The sequence below is a fragment of the Ambystoma mexicanum genome, chromosome 2q, assembly GCF_040938575.1.
Source record: "Ambystoma mexicanum isolate Mex_15411 chromosome 2q, UKY_AmexF1_1, whole genome shotgun sequence".
Taxonomy (NCBI): domain Eukaryota; kingdom Metazoa; phylum Chordata; class Amphibia; order Caudata; family Ambystomatidae; genus Ambystoma; species Ambystoma mexicanum.
Window position 1 is genome coordinate 310,230,859 of NC_090924.1, and position 22,419 is coordinate 310,253,277.

The 22,419-nt window shown below is 47.2% G+C and overlaps 1 protein-coding gene across 1 annotated transcript in view; it reads left to right on the top strand.

Moving 5' to 3' along the window:
- Nucleotides 1-22,419, top strand: part of LOC138568695 (uncharacterized) — a 1,243,988-nt gene that overhangs the window by 631,546 nt on the left and 590,023 nt on the right. Inside the window, exon 80 of the mRNA XM_069646472.1 lies at nucleotides 10,543-10,663. Coding sequence (XP_069502573.1) covers nucleotides 10,543-10,663 — 121 coding nt within the window. The remainder of the gene's footprint in view (nucleotides 1-10,542; nucleotides 10,664-22,419) is intronic.

The following is a 22,419-nucleotide window of genomic DNA, read 5'->3' on the forward strand; positions in this document are numbered from 1 at the left end:
CCTCTCCATCGCGGGGCATGTAGATGCGACAAGCAGAGCTGCACTGCGCCCCATGGTGGCAGAAAGGTTTCCTAAGAGCAGCTGCACTGGATATAGAATATCATAGATAAGGCATCTGTGGGAGGAACATCCATCAGAAATAACATTACCAGAGGTAAGTCATTTGTTCCTCTCCACCTACATCGATACCCTACAATGTCTCACAGAGTTTTTCTCTGTCTCCACATCTTTTAATCTTTACATCTGACCTCTGGCAGATCTCATTTGGCAATTAGAGCTAGTCTTTCTGAACTTATGCTGATGACCCACATATACTCATGAAGTTATCTGGTGATAGAGAGAGCTCTACACAGGTCCTGAGAGAGTACCTAACAGCCACTAAAGTATGAATGGATTGGTACTTTTAAAAGATTAACCCCATAAAGGTGCTAGATTTTAATAAAGGAGCCAACAATTGTAATTCATTGTTGTTGTTTGACGCCTTTTGTGAGTGTCCTACCCATTTTTCATTTCTAAGAAACCTACGAGTCGTAATGAACTCTGACCTCTCACTTTCCTCCTAGATATCTCTGGTGGTCAAGTCCTGCTGGAAAATCATACACCTTCTCCCTTTTCTTTCCCACACAAACTCATGGCAGTTACTGCCCTGGTATTTTCAATGTATGTCTTACCTGCAACAAAATAAGGCAGCAGTGTTCTACTGAGAATTCACAAATTCAACTATACCTCAGTTAGTATTGCATCGCTACACTCGTTACCGGTTAGATCCAGAGTGATCTTTACATCAATGTGCTTTTCGCACATGTCCATACATGCCAAATTATACACAATTCTGTCTCATAGACGGCCTTTGTATACATCCAGTCACGTAATTCATGCATAATGATAGTGGCTAGATTCAAGAAACTCTGGCAACAGAGACACCTCGGGAAAGGTGGTTACAGAGTTTAAGAAAAGAACTGAAGACATAGCTTTTCAGGGAAAGGTGATAGATTTAGGTTATCTCGACCACATGTTTCTCAATACAAATACACACATAACCATAACAACAGATTTGCTATTTCTAATGCTGTGATATACATGCATAGTTTTGTACTCCATTACCAACAACACAAGCATAAAACACAACAGGATTTTAAGTGAGTTACTAGTTTTCAGTGCACTCCATTGTTTGGATCTATCTTTCATATAAACATATGTACAAACAGAAAATTCCACTTGTAGCTTGAATAATAACTAAAGGAGTTTCAAGAATGCAATATTGACTGCAGTTTTCTTGTACATGGCCTTTGTTTATGAAACCCTCATCGGGAGTCACAGTGAGCCTAAAGCCCCATTTACTCAAGTTATATAATCACTATGACATCCCTCTGGACATACATAGACTTTGTACATTAAGATATTTGCCTAAATGCTTGCCCTTACACAAACTATGTACCGAACTGGATCGATCTGATGGGTGCTATCGCGCTATGCTGCGCTTAGAAGCTTTTTCATGTAACTGGTCTGCAACAGCGCCCTGATGCCTGAGGGTTTAGGCGCTTTACAAATGTAAAAATTAATAAAATAGATAAACTGCTGTCAATACAATATAATACTGCCACAATAGTGGCAGTATAATTAAGGTTGCATGACACTTTGTATAGGATAACAAGATAGCATTTATTTATACAAATCTTGATCCTGAGTACTTGACATTTCTGGATCATAAGGAATTGAAAACACAATCATGATATATGTGACGGCGTCGCTGCTTGACCCTTAGTGTCTGTGGAGAGGTTCCACCGCCAACTCTGTGATGCAGGGTGTGGGGTGTCATGGGAAGGATCCTACAGTCACCCCCAACAGCTTTTGCAAGCAGTTAGGAGCTCCTCACATTGGCCACACAACTTGACATAAACATTTAGCGATGTCCAAAATACATCAGCAGGAGACAGAATACCAGTCTTGCGGGAACTTTAATGCAGGCACAGCAGTAAAGAGGCTTACTACATCAACATCAGTAGACTTAGGCTCTCATTACGAGTTACCCGAAAATATGCTGGTGATTCTGTCATCCCGGTACTAACGTTTACGTCAACCGCAATGATAGAATCACCAGCATATTACAACCACGTGGGTGCGCACATTCCACATCTCTGGAATCAGTGTTACCAGCATGACCGAAACACCAGCGAAACCCGGAAACGCTGGTGTTTCCGTGAATAAAAATGGTGGTAACAGCGATTCCAGCATGCTCAATCACGGAAACACCGTCAACGGGGCAACCGATGCCGGAAACACTGACATTGGTAACAGCAGAACCGGAAACACCATCATCGCAAGAACTGTAAACTCACCGGTGGCCATTTTGAAAAACATGATCCATATAAAATTGGCCACTTCCTGTAGCCATCCCGTCACAGAAACAACGGCAACATGGCAGGCACATCCAAATCACGTGTACCTGAGGTCCGTCAACGTAAGCTGCGGTTCACAGAGCCTGAACTTACTGCATTGAGCGACACGATTTTGGTTAATGCAGAGGCACTATTTCGAAACGACAATCGGCAAACCAGCCAGCGCCGCAACAGAGCAATATGGGAGGAGATGGCCCAGAAGGTCACGCCAGAAGGGCCCTGTCCCCCGCACTCTAAAAGACTGTCACAAAAGGGGGCATGACCTTTGCCTCTGAGTCTGCAATCTACTATCGGCACATCGGAGAGAATGCCTACCCACCGGAGGGGGGACAGCCTCTCCCCTGAAACTGATGTCATGGGAGGAGACATGTAGCATGGTGCTGCAAATGGAGGGGATCGAGGGAATAGGAACTGCAGAGGCTTGAGCAGCGGTGCAAGCAGAGGGCGGTGAGTACAACAAGCCACATCAAAATGTGAATAATGAGACGCTTGTGAAATGCACCACACACATTGGTCAAGTTCATGTGAATAATACATTACAACAACATCAATATGGACAATATACAGACAGATGCTAGGGGCAGGGGCCAGGATAAGACATGCACAAGCATCGCACCCACAATGCCTGCACACAATCATATCGGCAAATGAGTACTGGTCATGTGTACAACGGGACAGCCATAAAATGTGCACATTCACGATGCACACATCAGTACAAGCCAGCATGGCTGAACCATGACCAATGCGCACTCCTACCACACACATATGCAGGCACGCATCAGAGGAGACAACCAGACATCATGTACAGGCCAGGTCACACACAATGTTGTATCTATGTAATGCAAGTCTGTTGAGGTGACACACATGTGAATAACTGCATACCCATCTCAACCTGACAGGCACATCCATCACGTACCACAACCACCATCCAGCCAACTGCAGCTGCAACAGCACAGCCATCAGGCCCTGTGCCCCAAACATCTGGCCCTGCAGAGCTTACATCAGGCCCTGAGCCTCCACCATCTGGCCCCACAGACCCAACACCAGGCCTACCAGCACATCAAGTCAATTCACCCAACCAACACCAGCCACCGGCGCATCCACTGACGTAGATGTATTTTTGGACGTAGGCGATAGCACGGATTGCTCCCCGGACCACCCCCTTACCACAGACTGAGATTCAGCCCCTCAGACCTGCACAGCTCCCCTCCATCACCAATTCCCAACATAAAGGACATGGATGCACGCATTTGCAGGATTGAGGCGATGCATGATGAGATGGCAGACATGGCCAGGCAGCAACTGGTGGAGTTCTGTATGATGCGGGAATGCCTGCAAGCCAGCAACCGGTGCTGTGCCCATGCCCTAGGCTGCACAACCTCTGCCCTGGTGGTCTTGGCGCAGTAGGTCCGGGAGGGAAACAAAGAGGTGTCTGCACTCACTGAGTCGCTGACACACACTGTGCAGGCCACCCTGGATCGCATATGTGTCCAGGGATCAAACCCCCCTCCAGTGTCAAAACACTGGCAAGCTCCCACCAGGGCAGCCAAAGGCACCGCTGCCAGCGGCTTTCGGGCTCACCGGCACATGCCAAGGCCTGTGATGTGAAAAAGCACAGGTGATGACATTGTTCCACACCATACACAAAACCTTTGTTTTTGGGGGTGTTTGGGAATGGGGTGTTTGGGGAGGGGGTGTTTAGGGAGGGAGTGTTTGGGGGGGAGTGTTTGGGGAGTGGTAGGGTTCACAAGGTGTTGGTTGTACATAGTCCTTCTTGAATAATACATCATGTAAGCACTTGCATCAATGACTGAACATTCCTTATTGGTGTAGTAGGATTTATTGAGTGTGTGCATCACTTGCAGTGAGGGGCATGGGTCAAGCTTAGTGGAGTGTTGGGTCAAAAGAAGTTGTCGATGAGTTCTTCATGGGCTACATGCCCATTGCTTGCATCCATGCGCACCTGCCTGTGCCTGCCTCTTGCTGCCTCCCCATCTTCATCATCTTCAACTTCTGGTGGTAGCATGTCCATGCCTGGGGCCAGGGGCATGGTGCATCGGATGCATACATTATGCAACATTGCACAGGCCAGGACTATCTTCCACACCTTCTCTGACCTGTACACAAGTGCACCCCCAGACCGGTGTAAGAATCGGAAACGTGCCTTCAATAGCCCGAATGTCTGCTCAGTAGTTGTCCTGGTTCGCACATGTGCACAATTGTAGGCCATCACCTCCTGTGTCTGGGTATCTCTCCAGGGGTCGTCAGCCACTGAAGTAGCAGATATCCGGAATCACCTGCAATGGGGTAGGACACAAGGTGGGCTATGTCATGCATGAGACAGGACAGTGTATTACACAATGACCACCTGTGTGTGTGTGTTGAAAACCATGCATCTGGTAAAGTGGGATGTCCGTGCCTCAGACACCGTGCTGCACCCTGGGACAGCCACTGCATGACATGCTGTCTGTGCAGGGTTTGGGTCCCTGGGGAGGACTGCTGGGGGTATAACAGGACTAGCCACTGACTGGCCCTAGTGTGAGTCAACCATATGCCTGTGTGTCCCCATTATCTGGGATGGACGTTGCCGTGCCCCTGCCACAGTTGCGACTGTACACACTGCATGACACCCGTTATGCGGAATAGACATTCATTGACTTGCATGTGTTAGGCAGAATTCCGTGCAGTGCCCTTAGGGACCAATACACACAATTAAGACTACAGGTGGCAATACAAGTTTTACCTTTGGTACAAGCCTGTACTACTAGGTTATAGTGGTAGCAGTAGCGGAGCAGCCAGGCTTATCTCAAGAGTATATGAGCAGTAGCAGAGATTACACAAAGGGGCCACAATTACTGTGACTCAAGCAAACACTGACTCAAGGTTTCAGGTAAAAAATATAAGTACATTTATTTTTAAACCATTTGTTATTAACACAACACTTCTATTCATTCAAAAACCACACGTAAAATATACTACAACTAACCAATTCACTTTGTACAGTATTTTTCGAGGTAAGTACCCTGTGTTTGAATGGACCGGTGTTATGAAACAGAACATGTTACCATGAATACAATTGCGATCACTTTTTGACAGTTCGTTCTACTAGATAAACGCGTATCCGTAGCAAGAAATGCTACCGGGGTAAAAACACACTTAGCACCCGAAATACCCAGAGAGTTGGGGCAAAAATCACAGGCAATATGTTGGTTAGACAGACAGAATCGAAGAACACACATAGACAGAGGTTCAAGAGTCAAGGGGCCGGAGCCAAAGTCAAGTGACACCGGGTGCCTGTTGTCGAGGATCACACAGTCGAACAGTTCGAGATTCAACGTTGCCAAGAATACTTTGATATTGTCAATGTTTGGAAGCAAAAGTTATAAGAAGGAGGGAAAAGTAAGGACAAGCCTTAAAGTAGAGAAATAGGGATTTCACCCAAAGTTCCTCAAACAGGACACAGTACCTTTCTCAAAGAACGAAGCTGGTGCCACGGCAGTTGTTCCTGTTGGTTTCCCGCAGACCCACGCTTTCCTGCAGCTTCAGCACGAAGAAGGATGATGAGGGGGTCCGCACTACACAGGGATGAGGCTGGCAGCAGCGACAATGAATAAAAGGTGCGCTCCTTAAAAACAGGAGAGGTTCTTCAGGTGGCTATCCGGACCACTACAGCAGTGTGCACAATTTCGACCACAAAGGCGACCTCTGGCTGAAGAAGATGAGCTGGTCATCCCCACCAGGCTCAAGGGAAGAAGACTCTGGACTGGATCTCCTCTTAGTCGTTGAAGGGTAGATAGCTCAGGACTGCAGCAGGGCTTCACCGGTATGGGGGAGTTGCAGCAGTCGACCTCTCCTCCGCTTCTCGTCGGTTCCTTGTAGTTCGAGTGGCGACTCTCTGACTTCCAGCCAAAGAGACCTGCCTTTTATGCGCAAAAACCCCCATTCACACAGCCTGGCTGTCAATCACACAGCAGGGGGGTTGTCCAGCCCGGACAACCACCTCAGCCAATCATGAAAAAGTGCGACTTGGGTTTCCTAGGATACCCTGTGCAGGGGGTGGCTACACCCGTCCCTCACATTCAGCCCACCTAGACACCCAGGTGACCTGAGGAGGGCTTCTAGGTAGAAGCCGGCCAAAAGACAGTGAACAAAGAAGGCAAACCTGGTTTGCCGCGCAAAGTAAAATACAAGAAGGGTTTTAACAAAAAGAAATGGTGAATAAACCGCACCGGAGCCAAAAGAAAAGGTATTTGGTCAAGCGGGTTTAAGTTCGAGGCTAACACAATAGCCTACAATATTATCACGGTTATATAATATAACCGCGGTAGAAAATTAGGGTAGATACCACTGCCACCAGCCATGTCTAAATGTTAAAAAGAGCGAAACAATGCTCTGTGAGGTAAAGATAAAAAGAGTTAAGAGTTAACCCTTCCAGCACTCCATGTAAGATGGTGTGTACTGGATCTGTGGTTACATTTGACTAAGTAAAGTTAATGGTAACTTTACCCTTTTCTGGGGGACGGTAGTCGCCTCAGAAATGGAGTCGGGGGAGTCTGAACGACAACCCTGTGCCACTGCACAGAAGGTGCTGTGTGACATACACAAAGAGGGGGGCTACTGAAGTGGTGTACTCCAGAGCCCACAATCACAAAAACAGGTCAAAACACATAGCAAAATACCAGTAAGAGTGGGGGAAAAGCTCACACTCTTACCAAGTGGAAAGAAACAACTCCAGAGATCCAGCAAAGCTGCTGAGGGACTCACTAGGTAAGGGAAATTAGCCAGGAAACGAGAATTCTCCCTAACAGCATGTATGACACGTGTTGGATAACATACATGGATGCCTGGGAGACCAATTACCACTTTGGACAAACTGAAGCTGTTAATGGCACAGGATGGAGGTGTTGCACCTCCCCTTCCATTCCCACTCTCATACCACCCCTGCACTACTCTATTTGCAGTCCCATCTGAGCCCTATGTGTGGGAACAGTGCAGTATGTGAGGACCATTGGAGTTCACATTGACATTGACATTTGATGTGTGAGAGTGATGGTGCACGAGAGTGGTCGTGTCTGTGACTGTGGATACTATGAAGATGTGGTGTGTGCATGCTTGCACCATGTTTCACCAGGGCATGTGCAGCATGGGCCTAGGTGGGAGAGTGTGCTGGTACACTTGAATTGGTGTAATAGCAGTGTTGCATTCTGGTACCTGTAGTGCATTACATGTACATGACCCTATAGGTTTGGAATGGATTGGTCTGTCAGTGATAACACTCCTGTCTTGAGTCCGGCTGGAGAAAGGGGAGGCTAGAGGAGTAGAGGAGGCTGATGGTGAAAGGTGGAGGTGGAGGAAAGGTCTGTAAGGGGGTGTAGTTGAAAGGAGAACATACAGTGGAAGTGGGAAAAGATCTAAGGGGGAGGTATGGTTGAAACGAGAACTTACAAAGGAAGTGGAGGAGTTGTCGTGGAAAACTGGTCCAGAACTCAGTCACACCTGAAGTTGGTTTGTGAAATCTTTAAAAGCAGCACTGTAGGATGAACAGCTGCACATACAGTTCCTCATGTAATCCCAGACTGTGTTCCCCCGCCCCCTTAAATTCACCTCTCTTTATACCGTTTCCTGTACATTTGTCACAACGCAATAAGTGGGAATTCTATGACCTCACTAAGAAACACTTTAGACTTCCCTAATTAACACAATGACTGTCTCTGTGAATCCATGCCAGTTTAAACACTCAAGGTTGGTTTAGAGTGTGCATGAGATAACGAGCAAAACTAAACACATTTAATACAATTAAACCGAAATATTAATCTAAAAGCAGTCACCTGAAATAACCTTATCAGTCTACTCTGATATATTCTTGGCAGTAAAAGCATTCCTTTAAATAATTTTGCGGGTGTTACAAACATGCAAATAAATATATTGCTAATCGCAGGGCTATTTTTCTCCATTCTGACAGCAGGCGCGCAATTCAAAATTGATCCTTTCCTCAGCTGCATTGGGCCTAGTGCTAAAATTAAGGCCTAGTCCTACTCAAATCAACATGTACTTCTTAATTAGGTTAAATCCATGTGCAATTACGTTACTTATTAACATTTCTAATTCATGTACTTTGCATTTTCCCTGACAGTGTGGGTGAAAGGAGGAGGCATAGTCAAAGAAATATACAGGACCTAATAATGTAGTGTGGGAAAAGAGGCAGTTTATAGGGAAATAGGCAGAGGAGTGGAAGAGGGGAACAGGAATTGGGAAGGACGAGATGGAAGGAACTGCTGAAAAAGTAAGTCCTAAGAGAGCAGATAGATCAGAGAAAATAAGGAGCCAAAGTAAGCTTTAAGGCTGGAGATGCAAAATGTGAGACAGAGGGACACTGACCCAAAACCCTGGTGGTTGGGGGTGAGTTTTATGTTAAAAGGTACAAGCTTGGGGAAAGACATCATGGTGGGGCTTGAGAAGCCAGTGCCGGGACAGAACCTTAGAAAAGAGACAGTGAAGAGTCCTGTAAGCGCAAGCACATGTCGGATGGCAAGGAAGGTGGTGAGGGGAGGTAGATGGGCAGCCAGTTTAATGCTTTGAAAGAACCAGGACTATCAGGTATATAGAACCAACCTTAAACTGTACAAATCAGCTGCTCTCCCTGCTACCAGCAGGCAAGTAAGAGCCGCTACAGTGGTGGTGGAGCAGAGCCTGCCTACTTCTCTGAAAAACTATCCAACATTGGTGCAGGAACCCCAGGCCGCCAAGACAAGAAAGCCTAATGTTTTTCCTAGAAGCCTAGGAAAATAATTCTTCTTGGACCAATCGATCTTCTCAATAGCTAGTTGAGTAAAGAGAGACCAACACCAGGGAGTGACCTGGGAAACATGAGACTTTTAATGTGAAGCTGAGAGATTTGTTTGTTGTACTGTACAAAGGTTTTTTTGTGAAGTTGCTTCATTTTGTTTCCTTTCATTTAGGAAAGGGAACCCCTATGTCTGCTATAAGTGACAGAGATTAGGCAAATGCTTTTAGTTTGACATACTACCAAAAGGGAAGCCTTTCTGACCATCTTGCAAACTTTGTTGGGCATTAATTGACTTTAACAGATGGGAAAAATGTGTCAAAGACAAAGGGTCTTAGGTAAAGACTCCACACATCGAGAGGAAAAGGAAGCCATTTGTATACTGAATAAGTATGGTCTTAAGTTGGTAACCTTTCCCCTTCTAAACCTCACTGGGCCTCACGACAACTCTGGCGGTAGCCGCGCCCTTATTAAGGGCACGGCTGCTGCCGGAGTTGTTTTTTTTCCGGCACCTGCGAATGGGCATTAACCAGGTCATGCCGAGTTTGGAAGACCCGGTAATTGCCCATTCGCGGGTGCCGTTACGCCCGGCCTCCCGATCCCCATTCTGCCTTATGAGGCAGAATGGGGGTCGTGAGCATGGTTGCACCAGCACCGATAATAACGGTGCCGGTGCAATCGTGAGTTCTGCTCGCGGGTGCCGGTATGCACGCCTGGTCAGACCAGGCGTGCAGTCCGGCACCCGCAAGCAGAACTCGTAGTGTGGTGGAGAGGTAACAACTACGCCAGTAGCACTACCAGCGCCGTTGTTACCTTTCCGCCACACTCATAATGAGGGCCACTGTGTTGAAAGTTACCAAAATAACCTTAACCACCAAACCTATTTCTGATCACACCTCTGATTATGCTACAGGTGCTTTGTGACACGCCATTCTGCTCTCAACCCCATAGAAACGGGCAACTGAGGTTTCGGTAGCACAGTGCACCGTTACAGTCATTTGTCCGAGCCAATGCATTCAGCATAAATCTAGCACTGCGTGTGAAAAAACCTGACCACCGTTATACCATGTATAATGTTGTTCTCTGGTTGTTTCTAGCAATACATTCAACCCAAAAAAAATTCTGGTGTTCAATTGTAACTGAAGCTAGCACTTTTTAGCATGTTGATGATTCTGCTTCATTGAATTTTTTAAGGCCATCACAGAACTTAGACTTGTTTCTTGTTTGGGAGCAATCATGCATGATCCACCCTTGCTATTTTATCAACTAGTTTATTCCAGCACCAAATGTTGCAGTACCGACCAGGGTGCTACTGATTTACGCAAGCAGGTTAACTTTCATTGTTTTATGTCTACTCAGGATGTCTGCCTCAGTGCTGCAAGGATTCACCTGTGGGGCCTCCCAAATCTTGGACATCAATACCTTTGCCAGCCTCATTCAGGCAATGAGAACAAAAGATGTGACATTGTCAAGTAGTCAGGTAAAGGATTGGCATTGTTCCAGAAAATTAAATGGGTGTCTATCTAGCAAGAAATGTTCATGATTTTTTCCGTATGCATGTTTCATAACTGCTAAAATATGGGCAATTAAAGACAAACAGCAACCTCAACCCCACATTTTTTTATCCCCTGACACAATAGAGGACTGGCGCAGACAGAGCAAATAGTTCGCTGACTTAAACTACCCGACTGACGAAGATGAGGCAGGCCTGGTATTGTACCTGTTACTTAAACAACTTGACCCTTTGGTGTAAATGACACCCCTGTGTTGTATGGAAGGCCCAACAACTCAGGGGTGTTAGAGTGGCCTAGAAACTGTGCACGTCTGGCGTGGAGCCATTTTCAGGAGGTCCTCGCTACATTTTGTAGAAGCTTCCTTCTATTATGTGTTTCACCACTGCCTCGACCGTGGTTCACATCATTCTTGGATAAATATCTAGTCTTTCGTATGAAATGCCACTTAAACATAGCTAGCACACCCAAGCATATCTTGTCTAAGAACATGACTATGTGTCATCAAGCGCATGATGAAAGAAACCAGACATATGAGAAGAATGAGGGTTGAGTGAAGCAATAAAAAAAAAGCTGGCGTTTACGAACCACAGTAGTACTGCCTGAATGTTACAAGTCAGGATGTTTTGCCTTAAATGTGTTAGTTCTTAGTATCTACCCTGAAAAATGTAACCTAGAATGTTGGTGGTAGGACTATGGGTGCTCCTTCCAAGATCACCCTTAATAGTCTATCCTTCTAATTGGAGTCATACTAATGTACCCTATTGCTGTATCCTCTTGTTTTACAGGTAGGGTTGTTTGTGGTATATAAAAGCCAACACATACACAAAGAAGTTCTTTGACCAGAGACATCAAATTAATTAAGTCTAGAGCTTAAATGCCAACAAGGCCATCACAAATTCTGGGAGCGTTTGGATAACATCCTGTTCATACAACTGTTTGAGAATTGGTTGTGTTTCACTATCCAGTTGATGAGTATGATAGAATCTGGGGGTACGACGTTCTGATATCTTTACACCAAGTATCCTGATTTGGCCTCACAATGCTTCCTTCTTCCTTCCTCCCTCTTCTAAAACTTTCATTTAGCCGTTGGAATGGCATGACGTGGTGAAGCTCTGAAAATGCTTGCTATTTCCCCACTTCCATCTTCCCATTTTTCTGTGCACACTTTCCAAACTTGCCACCCGAAAGCAGCCTTCTGACAGCACGTCACGCTGCAAATCACCTAGAAATTAATAAAAACCTTCCCAATGTAAGCTATTTTTTCTCTTTATGATAGCAACACCTGTGCAAACACTAGAGAACTATGTTGCTTCATAAGTAAACTTTTCTTACCGAATGACAATATAGGCAGTGTTAATGCTCGACGCCTCTATGCACCCTGCGCCGTACATGACGTTGGGGCCAGTGTATATATAGAGCCACCGCACCCTGTGACCTTAGTTACGCACTTTTCCCTAGCGCTTTATAAGCCACGTGATGGCATTCCGTGATACAGAGGATTATCCACCTTAACAGGATCTGTTTGGTCACAGCCCTGCCAGCACAAATACCAGCCTAACCAACAAAAAGCTGGTAATCTTTCATTGCCTATCTCGTTCGAGAGACATATTAGCTGATGGTCCTCAACGGGTCAAGGCGATGGAATTGTTCCTCAACCTGGGAAGTGTAAAGTGGAGAAAAAAAGACAGAAGGTGGACCTTTTGAGAGAGATGGAAATCAGAGACTACTTTTGGGAGGAACGATGTCCTCATTCTCAACGTCACCTTCTCCTCAGGGACAACCAAGTAGGGAGGTTTAACTGACAACGCATGGATGTCACTCACCCATCTAGCAGAAGTGATGGCGACCTGGAAAATCCCCTTTGTGGTGAGTATTCTTAACGAATAAGAATGAAGGAGCTTGAATGAAGCTTCCATAAGAAATGTCAACACTAAATTTAAATCCCATCCCAGAACAACAAACTGGTGTGGGGGAAACTGATTGCAAAGACCCTGCAAAAATAGCATGGCTGTCAGGATCATGAACAAAGAGCCTTTTTAAAACAAACCAAAATAGCAGTAAGGTAACCCCACCAGTGTCAATATGCAGGCCTGTCCGGGCCAAAGGAATCAGAAGATCCAGAATATTTTATAGGTCTGCTATCAAAGCCCAGAAGACCGAATTAGATAACTGGCATGGTCTGACTTACTTGCTGCTTCTATTGCCAAAGACTCAAAGAAATTGTGGCATCAAGTCCTATCTATCAATGTGCCCTAAATGGCCTTGTATCTGTGACTGAGGACCCGATTTGGGCAGCCCATTGTTCCTCTCTTTATAAGGACACTCGGTCTGCCGTTATGGGACTCCACCTTTGCCACTTTTCACGCAGTAGCCTGCTGTCATGGCTGAACACACTCCTACATTCATCAATTTGTTTTCTATTTCTAAGATAGCTGATGCTGTATAAATCAGCCGATGGGATGGCCCACTGCCGCGATAGAATTGCATGTGAATCATTCAGATATTTTTTCCCGAAATTTGGATTCCTTTGCTTACTAAAAGTTACAATGCTATGTTGATGGTCCAGTTATTTCCCGACTCTTGGCGAAAAACGATCAGTTATCTGATATTTAAAAAAGAAAGGAGAGACATCCCATCACACTACTAGTCGATTTCCCACTTGGACTCCCATTTCCAAATCTTCAGGAGGGCGATCCCACCAAACTAGAGTCTTGGGTAACAGAAAACAATATTCTGATGGACATTCAGCTAGGCCTCTGTCAGGGCCTTGGCACAAACGAACAGACCACCGATCTTTATCTAATCATAGCTCACCTGGTGTACATCAAGCCAGAACACATTTACATTACTTTCATGGATTTCAGCACCACCGTCAACAACAGGTCTAATTTATGGTGGCTTCTGGGGTCCATCAAGTGGCCAACAAACTTACTGGATACTCTGTTCCACATTCACCAGGATACCCATGCTTGTGTTGAAAACTGGCCCCAACGGACGCTGTATTGAAGACTTTCTAGTAGACCTAGGAGTCCGACAAAGCTGTGTGCTCCTTATATCTCAAAGGGCTTCTTAATGCTATGCTGGACTCAAGAACAGATGCCCCAAAAATTGGTGACCGCAGGACTTCAAGATGGCGGCCGTAGAAGGAAGGCCTGCGTGAGTGTAGCTCAGTCTCCCCTCCCGGGCCACAACAACGCACATCAAAAAGTGGGCCTCTCACACTCCGAATTGGTTCATGAAGTCTGAAAGCAGGAGAAGAGAAGAAAAGCTCACTAAGAAGGACGGAGCCACTGGTGCTGAAGGGAAACGCAGTGGCGGGTGCCGGGCAGAGGTGCGGCGTGGAGGAGAAGGAGATCCGGGCGGACGCGACCAGTGACCCTGAAGCATCGGATCACGGGGAGAAAAAAATCTGCGATTCAGAGGCACACGACGGCACAAGAGGAAGAAGAACATCGGTGGGAAGCTGGAACAGAGAGGCAACGAGGAGGGAAGGAAGCCCTGGACCGGCGGGTAGGAAACCAGGAGACAGAGGCCCGAAAAGGACAAGCCGCACAGCATGACCGGGGCAGATGAATAAAATCAGAAGAGGCGACGCCACAAGAGAAACCCGGGAACCCAAGAGTCACCCACCACAACCGCAGAATCCCCCAAAAGATGTCCGGAACTGGCAGTGACCGCGCCGGAGGGGCAAGCGCTAAAGGGGAACGCTGGAGCGGCCCCGACAGGAGACGTGGTGCGACGGAGGGGGAGAACAGGAGAGCCAATGCAGTGGCCCAGAAGCACAATCCCCCAGTGTGCAGACAGGAGACGCGCAGTCGAGTGCACACCGGGCATCAGAGGAAGACTGCAGCACAGGCAGGAGCCAAGGACAACGTCGCAGCACAAGGGGAAAGAAGACTGGAGCTGCGGTCGTGAGACCAGGGCGACGTGGCCAGATGGGTAACGACGCTCAGCGGGGTCGGCTGGCGGACCGGGTAAGGAGAGTCCAAGGCGGAGGAGAGCACATGGGCACAAGAACACTCGACACACCACGGGCACCCAGAAGCACAGGCAGACGAGGCTGAAGTGGCGCCAGGGAGTGCAGCGGGAGGAGAGCGGCAGAGAAAGGAGAAAGAGGTGCGGGTAAGGGTGAACGCACCGATCACCACAGGGCGGACTGGGGGACCCCCCGCCCCCACTGGGCCACGTTGCAGGGAAAAGCGGACATTAAGAGAAGAGAGGGAAACCATGAAGCACCAGAGGAGGGACAATATGGCCACGTGAAAAAAGAAAAGTGAACAATAAGAGAAGAGAAGAAAGGGTAACTTCATGGCATCTTAGGAAGGTCCATAGAAAAAGTAGAAACACACAGTCCCAGACGGGAAGAGACCCACACTGGGAGCAGAACCCTCAGGGGTGGGAGAACACCCAGGTTAGGCGGCAAGACCACTAGAAGTTAAGAAACAGCGGAATGCATCTGGGATGACAACAGGGCGATAAGCCACATCAGATATAACCAGATACAACCGGATACAAACAACTACTGGTACACCAGCGGCCAACATACAAGAGACACACAAAGGGGTAAAGGGCAAGCGACAAAGTGGAATCCGCAGAGTCAACAGAGGACTCCAAGGCAGACAGAGGCAAGCAAAAGCAGCCCGAACCCACTCGCACAAACCCCCGAAGGGGAACTCACTCAACTGAATAAAGAAAGACGGGGGGAACGGGAAAGGAGACAAATCATCGCCCGACAGCCTGAATACCCCGGGAATCCCAATCCAGGGCATCACATATGGATTGGTACAATCTACTGGTCGCAGTGTGAGACTGGGTCATGGTAGAAAAGAGGGACCAGGAGGTTGATACCCGATCCCACACAAACTCACGGGAAAGAAAAGAATCAAGTAACATACAGGAAGAGCCAGCTCACACGAAGGCAGAACTCATGTCAAAATCTAGGGCGAGACAGCCACAAGCACAGCTGCAGCTCCCACAAGCAAGGCAGGAGCAGAACTTAGTCCACCTCTGGGGAACAGATAAAACGACTCAGGAAAAAGCGAAACCACACAAGGAACAAACAGCAGCGACAGACACAGATTCCTCCCCAGAAGAAATGGCCACTAAAGAGGGCATGGAGACATGGTTTGGGGAATTTCAATCACAATTCATGGCCTCGATGAACGCGCAATTTGAAACTATGAGAAGCTAAATAAAAATGGCGGCGCAGGAACTAAAAACAGAAACAGTGCAGAACATCGAGGAAGAATCCCAGCAAGGCGCAGATACGCAGGAACATCTGGTCCGCCTAACGCACAATCTGGAGCTTCAATGCGAGGACCTAGAAAATAGTTCTTGGAGGTCGAACATAAGGATAAAAAAATATGGCGGAAACTGTGGAAGATAAAGACCTGAAACAGGCGGTGCAACAGGTCTTCAAGGACATACTGGACACAGCGGATGAAACGGAGGTTCCAATAGATCGAATCCAGAGGGTGGGCCAAAAAAAACAGCCAAACCGGGAGCCCACCCCAGGGACGTCCTGGTTTCCCTAACCTCCTACTCCCAAAAGGAACAAATATTCCGGAACGCCAGGGCAGTGGACCACATTTGCATGAATGGGGTAGACATCTACATATACCAAGATCTGGCACTGTCGACACTTCAAAAAAGGAGAGAATTGGCACAGGTGACAAGAGAATTGACTGCAAAACAAACCAGGTACAAGTGGACCTTCCCTTTGGGCTACTGTTCTCGTGGGAAGGGAAAAATGACGCATAACAACCAGGGAGGAAGGAATACAATTGCTGAACCTGCAAGAACAAGAAAACGATCTACCACAAACCGGCAAAGAAAGACTACCAGATCGAAGAACCCAGTGGGAATGGAAGACAATAAATAGGAGAACGAGACGTCCTAGCAAAAAGAAATAGATACCCGGACTCCCGGAGGAAAAAGAGGGCGGATAGAGATATCGCCACAGTAGGACTCGATGCCTCTGCAGCGCACCTCCCAAGCAGACCAAGGAGCGAGAGACCATCATACAGGTGCCGGGAGGGAGGGGAGGAACCGACCCGGGAGCCGTTGAAGCTCAGAGAGAGGGGTTTAGGGCTCCCCTCAAAGTTATGGGGGGCAAAGAGGGATGCAAGTTGGGGGTTGCGTAGTTCAGGAGGGAGGGAGTTGGAAGGGGGGATTGAACCGGGAAGAAACATACTCAATTGACGCTGCAGCGAACAATGCACTTAAGAATAAACATTCCCAAGACAGAATGGGGTTAAGAATTTTAACATTCAATGTCCGCGGGATGAACTCCCTGGTTAAAAGGAAGAAAGTGGAACAATTTCTACGACAAGGGAAATTTGATATTATAATGCTCCAGGTAAACCACATTAAAAGCCAGGATAATTATATAATCAAATACTACAGGCAAATGCCCAAGAGAAAAAGGCGGGTGTAACGATTGCCATCCGGGACTCACTAAACATACAGATACTCAACACGGAAGCAGATAAACAGGGGAGATACCTCATAGTGAACACGAGAATTGAAGGGTACCCTCTAACATTGGTGACATTATATGCCCGAATACGGGACAAGAAGGCTTCATTAAAGACACTCTAGAAAAAACTGAACGCTTAGCCAAAGGGGTGTAACGCTCACCTGATTCTCGCAGAGGCGCCGGTCTTGACTGGGCGACTACCGTATCTTCAAAGGTGATGTGCAGCACCCGGTTGGCTCTTTGGGCTGGACCTCTGTGCCCTGTATGCCTGACGTGCAGAGTAAGATGTCTTAGGTAAGTGAATGCCGAGCTCTCCATCTGCCTCGGGGCAGGGTGCTGTAACCAGTTTCTTCACTGGATAGGTAGCGCAGGCCTCTTGACTTCAGAGGACTGCTGTCCGTCGTTTACTGCACGAACGGTAAGTTTCGAGTAACTCAAATGTCTTTAAAGTCTTTAATAATGATGTCTCTTGTTTTGCAGGGTTCCGGCGATGGCGGATGACGGGCTGAAGTGAGTTGAAGATGGAGCCCGTGTGATGAATAGAAGCGCCTGGAAGCACGTAAGTAAGCGCTTGTTGCCAGCTTCACGAAGCGCTCTAACTGTCTTTTTATTTTGCAGGTACAAGTTCGGAGCGGCTGCAGGGTGCCGGGATACCCACTGGGTTAGATGTGGAAAGGAGTAATGGCACGTGAGTATTAAAGTTCCCCAATGTCTTTAAACGCACCTTGTTTTGTCTTTCAGATGCGAGATGCAGCGCCGACGGCCTCCGGAGCGTGCGAAGAGTTGGTAAGCTTTTGTCTTTCAGATGCCGGAATGCAGTGTGAAGACCTCCGGAGCGCACGAGGAGTAGGTAAGCCTTTGCCTTTCAGATGCCGGAATGCTAACCTGTTCTTTCTTGTCTTTATAGGTGTTGCTGAAGACTGGATTCAGGATGGTAAGCTTTTTTCCTTAGGCCCAGGACCGGATGCAGAAGACACGATGAGCGTTCTGCTGCAGAGGGTGCAGAATAACGCAAAGCAAGATTCATCCACCGGGTGTGGTTTAAATAGCCTCCTGTAGTGCTTAGGTGTCTCCTTCCACAGCCACGCCTAAGTAAGAAAAGAGTTCCTGGTAAAAAAAGAGTTCCTGCCTTCCAGAAGAGTTCCAGTGTTCTGAATCTAGGGAGTGGCTCCAGCCCCACCCAACAGGAAAAGTAGTTCCAAACAGAAGAGGATCAGAGGCTCAACTGGCAGGCAAGTAAGCAGCATGGTCTGCTGCAGGTAAGTCCACCCAAGCATTATGAGCCCGGCGCTTCCAGCGCTGGGACTGGGCATATTTATGAGCCTGGTGCCACTGGCGCCAGGACTGGGTCCAAAAGGTCCCAATTGGGACTGGTTGGCACTCGGAACCTGGGTTATGGATCTGCTTCCAAGGGAGTTGGGAAAACCCTGACCTTTTGGAAGCAGAGATCATGACAGTACCCCCCCTCAAGGCCCCTCCCAAACCGGGCTTCTCCGGGGGTTTTGGCTTGTCAGGAAATGTTCGGTGAAATCTTTTGATTAGGCGAGGAGCGTGGACATATTCAGCAGGTTCCCAGGATCTCTCTTGGGGGCCGTAGCCTTTCCAGTCAATTAGGTAGAATAGTTTAGATTTGGAGATCTTGGAGTCCAGAATGCTTTTGACTTCAAACTCGAGTTCTCCATCAACTAGGATAGGTTTTGGAGATTTGGTTAGTCGGGTTTGAGGTTGCACGGGTTTTAATAGAGAGACGTGGAAGACCGGATGTATCTTCATGTGTGGGGGCAAGTCCAACTTGACCGCTACTGGGTTTACTATGGTAGTGATGGAATAGGGACCAAGGTATCTTGGGTTGAATGTGCGTGGCCCTTTTAGAGATAGATATTTGGTGGATAACCAGACTTGATCCCCTACCTGATAGTGAGGGGCTTCCTTCCGATGTTGATCTGCTCCTTTCTTGTATTGTTCGTTAGCCCTTTGAAGGTGAGAAACAGCTTCCTTAAAGGCTTGGGTGATTGTAGAATGCAGGTAGTCTACTGCTGGTGTTTCAAGATCTTGGAGGGGATCCAACTCCGAGGTTCGAGGGTGATTGCCGTACAAAAGAAAAAACGGGGTTTTCCCAGTTCCCGAATGGACAGAGTTATTGTAGGCATACTCGGCTATCCAAAGGATATCTTTCCAAGTTTTTTCAGTTTGTTGCAACATGCAGCGTAAATACTGCTCCAGAGTTTGATTGGTCCTCTCGGTTTGTCCGTCGGTCTGAGGGTGGTGACTGGTCGATAGTCTCACATCAATTTGAGCCGACCGACAGTAACTTCGCCAAAAATGAGAAATAAATTGACTACCTCGATCCGAAATTAGAACCGAAGGAAAACCGTGCAGTCGGACGATGTTTTCGAGAAATTCTCGGGCCAGAATTGCTGCTGTTGGCAAGCCTTTGAGCGGAATGAAATGCGCCATCTTGGAGAATAAGTCCACGATTACTAGAATCGTATTGTATCCGGAGCATGGAGGTAGATCGGTGATGAAGTCCATAGAAAGCGTATGCCAAGGGCGAGGTGGGATGTCAATAGGGCGTAAGAGGCCTGCTGGTCTTTCCTTTTGACTCTTGTTTTGGGCGCATACTCCATAAAATATAAATATAAAGTCTCTGATATCTTTTTTCCAAGACGGCCACCAGAAGTAGCGCTTGATCTTTTCTGAGGTCTTGGCTATACCGGGATGACCTTCCATTAAAGAGTCGTGATAACAAGAGATTACTTTTTTCTGTAAATCTGTGCTGGGTAGGTATAATCGTTCTTGGAAATACAATAAGTTGTCCTTTACTGCAAAGTCCTTTCCCTGCAGATGCCAATTCTGTATGTCTGCTGGAGTTACAAGTTGCCTGGCTTTATCCTTAACTTCCTCTATGGATTCTGTGGTGATTACACCCAGAATTCTTTGTTCGGGAATGATTGGTACAGGTTTAGGGTTGATCAAGTGTTCTTCCACTCCCATCCGAGAAAGGGCATCGGCTTTACCGTTCTTGGTACCAGGTCGATAGGTAATTATGAAGTCAAACTCGGCAAAGAATAATGCCCAACGGAGTTGTCTAGAGGATTGGGCTTTTGCGGTTTTCAAATATTGCAGGTTTCGGTAATCCGTAATCACCGTAACGGTGTGTCGGGCCCCCAGCAGATAATGCCGCCAAGCCTTAAAGGCAGACTTGATAGCCAGAAGTTCCTTGTCAGTAATCGTGTAATTGACTTCAGGAGGCGAGAATTTGCGGGACCAAAATGCCACGGGATGCCACTGATTGGTTACCGGGTAATTTTGTGATAGAACTGCCCCCATGGCCAGGCTTGAAGCATCAGTTTCCACGATATAGGGGAGTTCGGGGCAAGGGTGTTTTAAGATTGGTGCAGAGATAAATTTAGTCTTCAAATCCTGGAAAGCTTGTTCCGCCTCGGTAGACCATTCAAAACTTTTGTTTTTCTTTAACAAGGCAGTGATGGGCTGGACTATTCGAGAGAACTCGGGGATAAACCTGCGGTAAAAGTTAGCGAAGCCTAACATGCTTTGCACACCTTTTACGGAGGATGGTGATGGCCATTTGAGAACTGCATCGACCTTCTTTGAATCCATACGCACTCTGCCAGGTGATAATATGAATCCCAAGAATTCAACTTCAGTCACGTTGAAAACACATTTTTCCAATTTAGCGAAAAGTTTGTGTTGACGCAATCTTTCGAGGACCATTTTCACGTGTTTCCGATGTTCAGATTCCGATGAAGAATAAACGAGAATGTCGTTGATGTAAACAACAACACACACATCTATGAGCTCTCTGAGGACATCGTTCATAAAATATTGAAAGGCGGCCGGGGCATTGCAAAGTCCGAAGGGCATGACCTGATATTCAAATAGCCCATACTTGGTGCGGAAGGCCGTCTTCCATTCATCGCCCTCTTTTACTCGTACCAAGTGGTAAGCTCCTCTAAGATCCAGCTTTGTATATATACATGCTTTTTTGACTTGGTCCAGGAGTTCAGGGATCAAAGGTAACGGATATCTATTCTTAACGGTGATCTGGTTCAGGGAGCGATAATCGATACAAGTTCTAAGGTCTCCTTCCTTTTTTGGAACGAAGAACAAAGCTGAAGAGGCAGGGGACTTGGAGGGACGAATAAACCCATTTGCCAGGTATTGATCCAGGTATTGTCGAAGGTGAAGGTTCTCAGGCTCGGTGAGGGCATAAATTCTACTACAAGGAGGAGTAGATCCAGGTATCAGGTCTATCTGGCAGTCATAAGACCTATGAGGAGGTAGAGAGTTGGCCTGCTCCTTCCGGAAAACATCTTGGTATTCTAGGTATTCGGGAGGTAACTGGGGAGTCTCTGAAGAAATTGCTGCCAGTGCAACACCAGGTGGAGGGTGACACGTAGAGACACATTCTGGAAACTGGACCGTTCTTGCTCGCCAATCGATCAGAGGATTGTGTTTCTCTAACCAAGGCATTCCTAGAATAATCTGGAACTGAGGGGCCTTGATCACATCGAACACGATCTTCTCATGGTGTCCATCTTGACTTACTAGCGTCACCTCTTGAGTGGTATGCGTTACTGGCCCGGAGGCTATCTCCGTACCATCCACCGTAGTAATGACGTCCTTTACAGCCTTGGGACAAAGAGTTAGATTCATCCTCAAAACCATTTCATGATCCACATAATTGCCGATGGCACCGCTGTCGACGTAAGCTTCAATTGCATGTAATCGACCCGGATTATCAGGGCTAATGAGGACCATAGGTATCACGAAATGCGAGGTCACGGAACTGGTTTTCACGCTCGGCAAGAGGACCTCTATTCTTGTCGGGCGAGGTCGTTTCCCTGCTCAGAGTTTGTAACTGTGGTAACTGCAGCTCCTACTGCCTTCTTGGCAGGTTTCACCGGACAGTCTCGAAGAAAGTGCCCTGAGTTTCCGCAATATAGGCATAATTGCAACTGTTTTCTCCTTTCCCGCTCCCTTTGTGTTAGAGGACCTTTCAGACCCCCTATTTGCATGGGTTCCCCGGAGTCTACTCATGCAGAAGACACGATGAGCGTTCTGCTGCAGAGGGTGCAGAATAATGCAAAGCAAGATTCATCCACCGGGTGTGGTTTAAATAGCCTCCTGTAGTGCTTAGGTGTCTCCTTCCACAGCCACGCCTAAGTAAGAAAAGAGTTCCTGGTAAAAAAAGAGTCCTGCCTTCCAGAAGAGTTCCAGTGT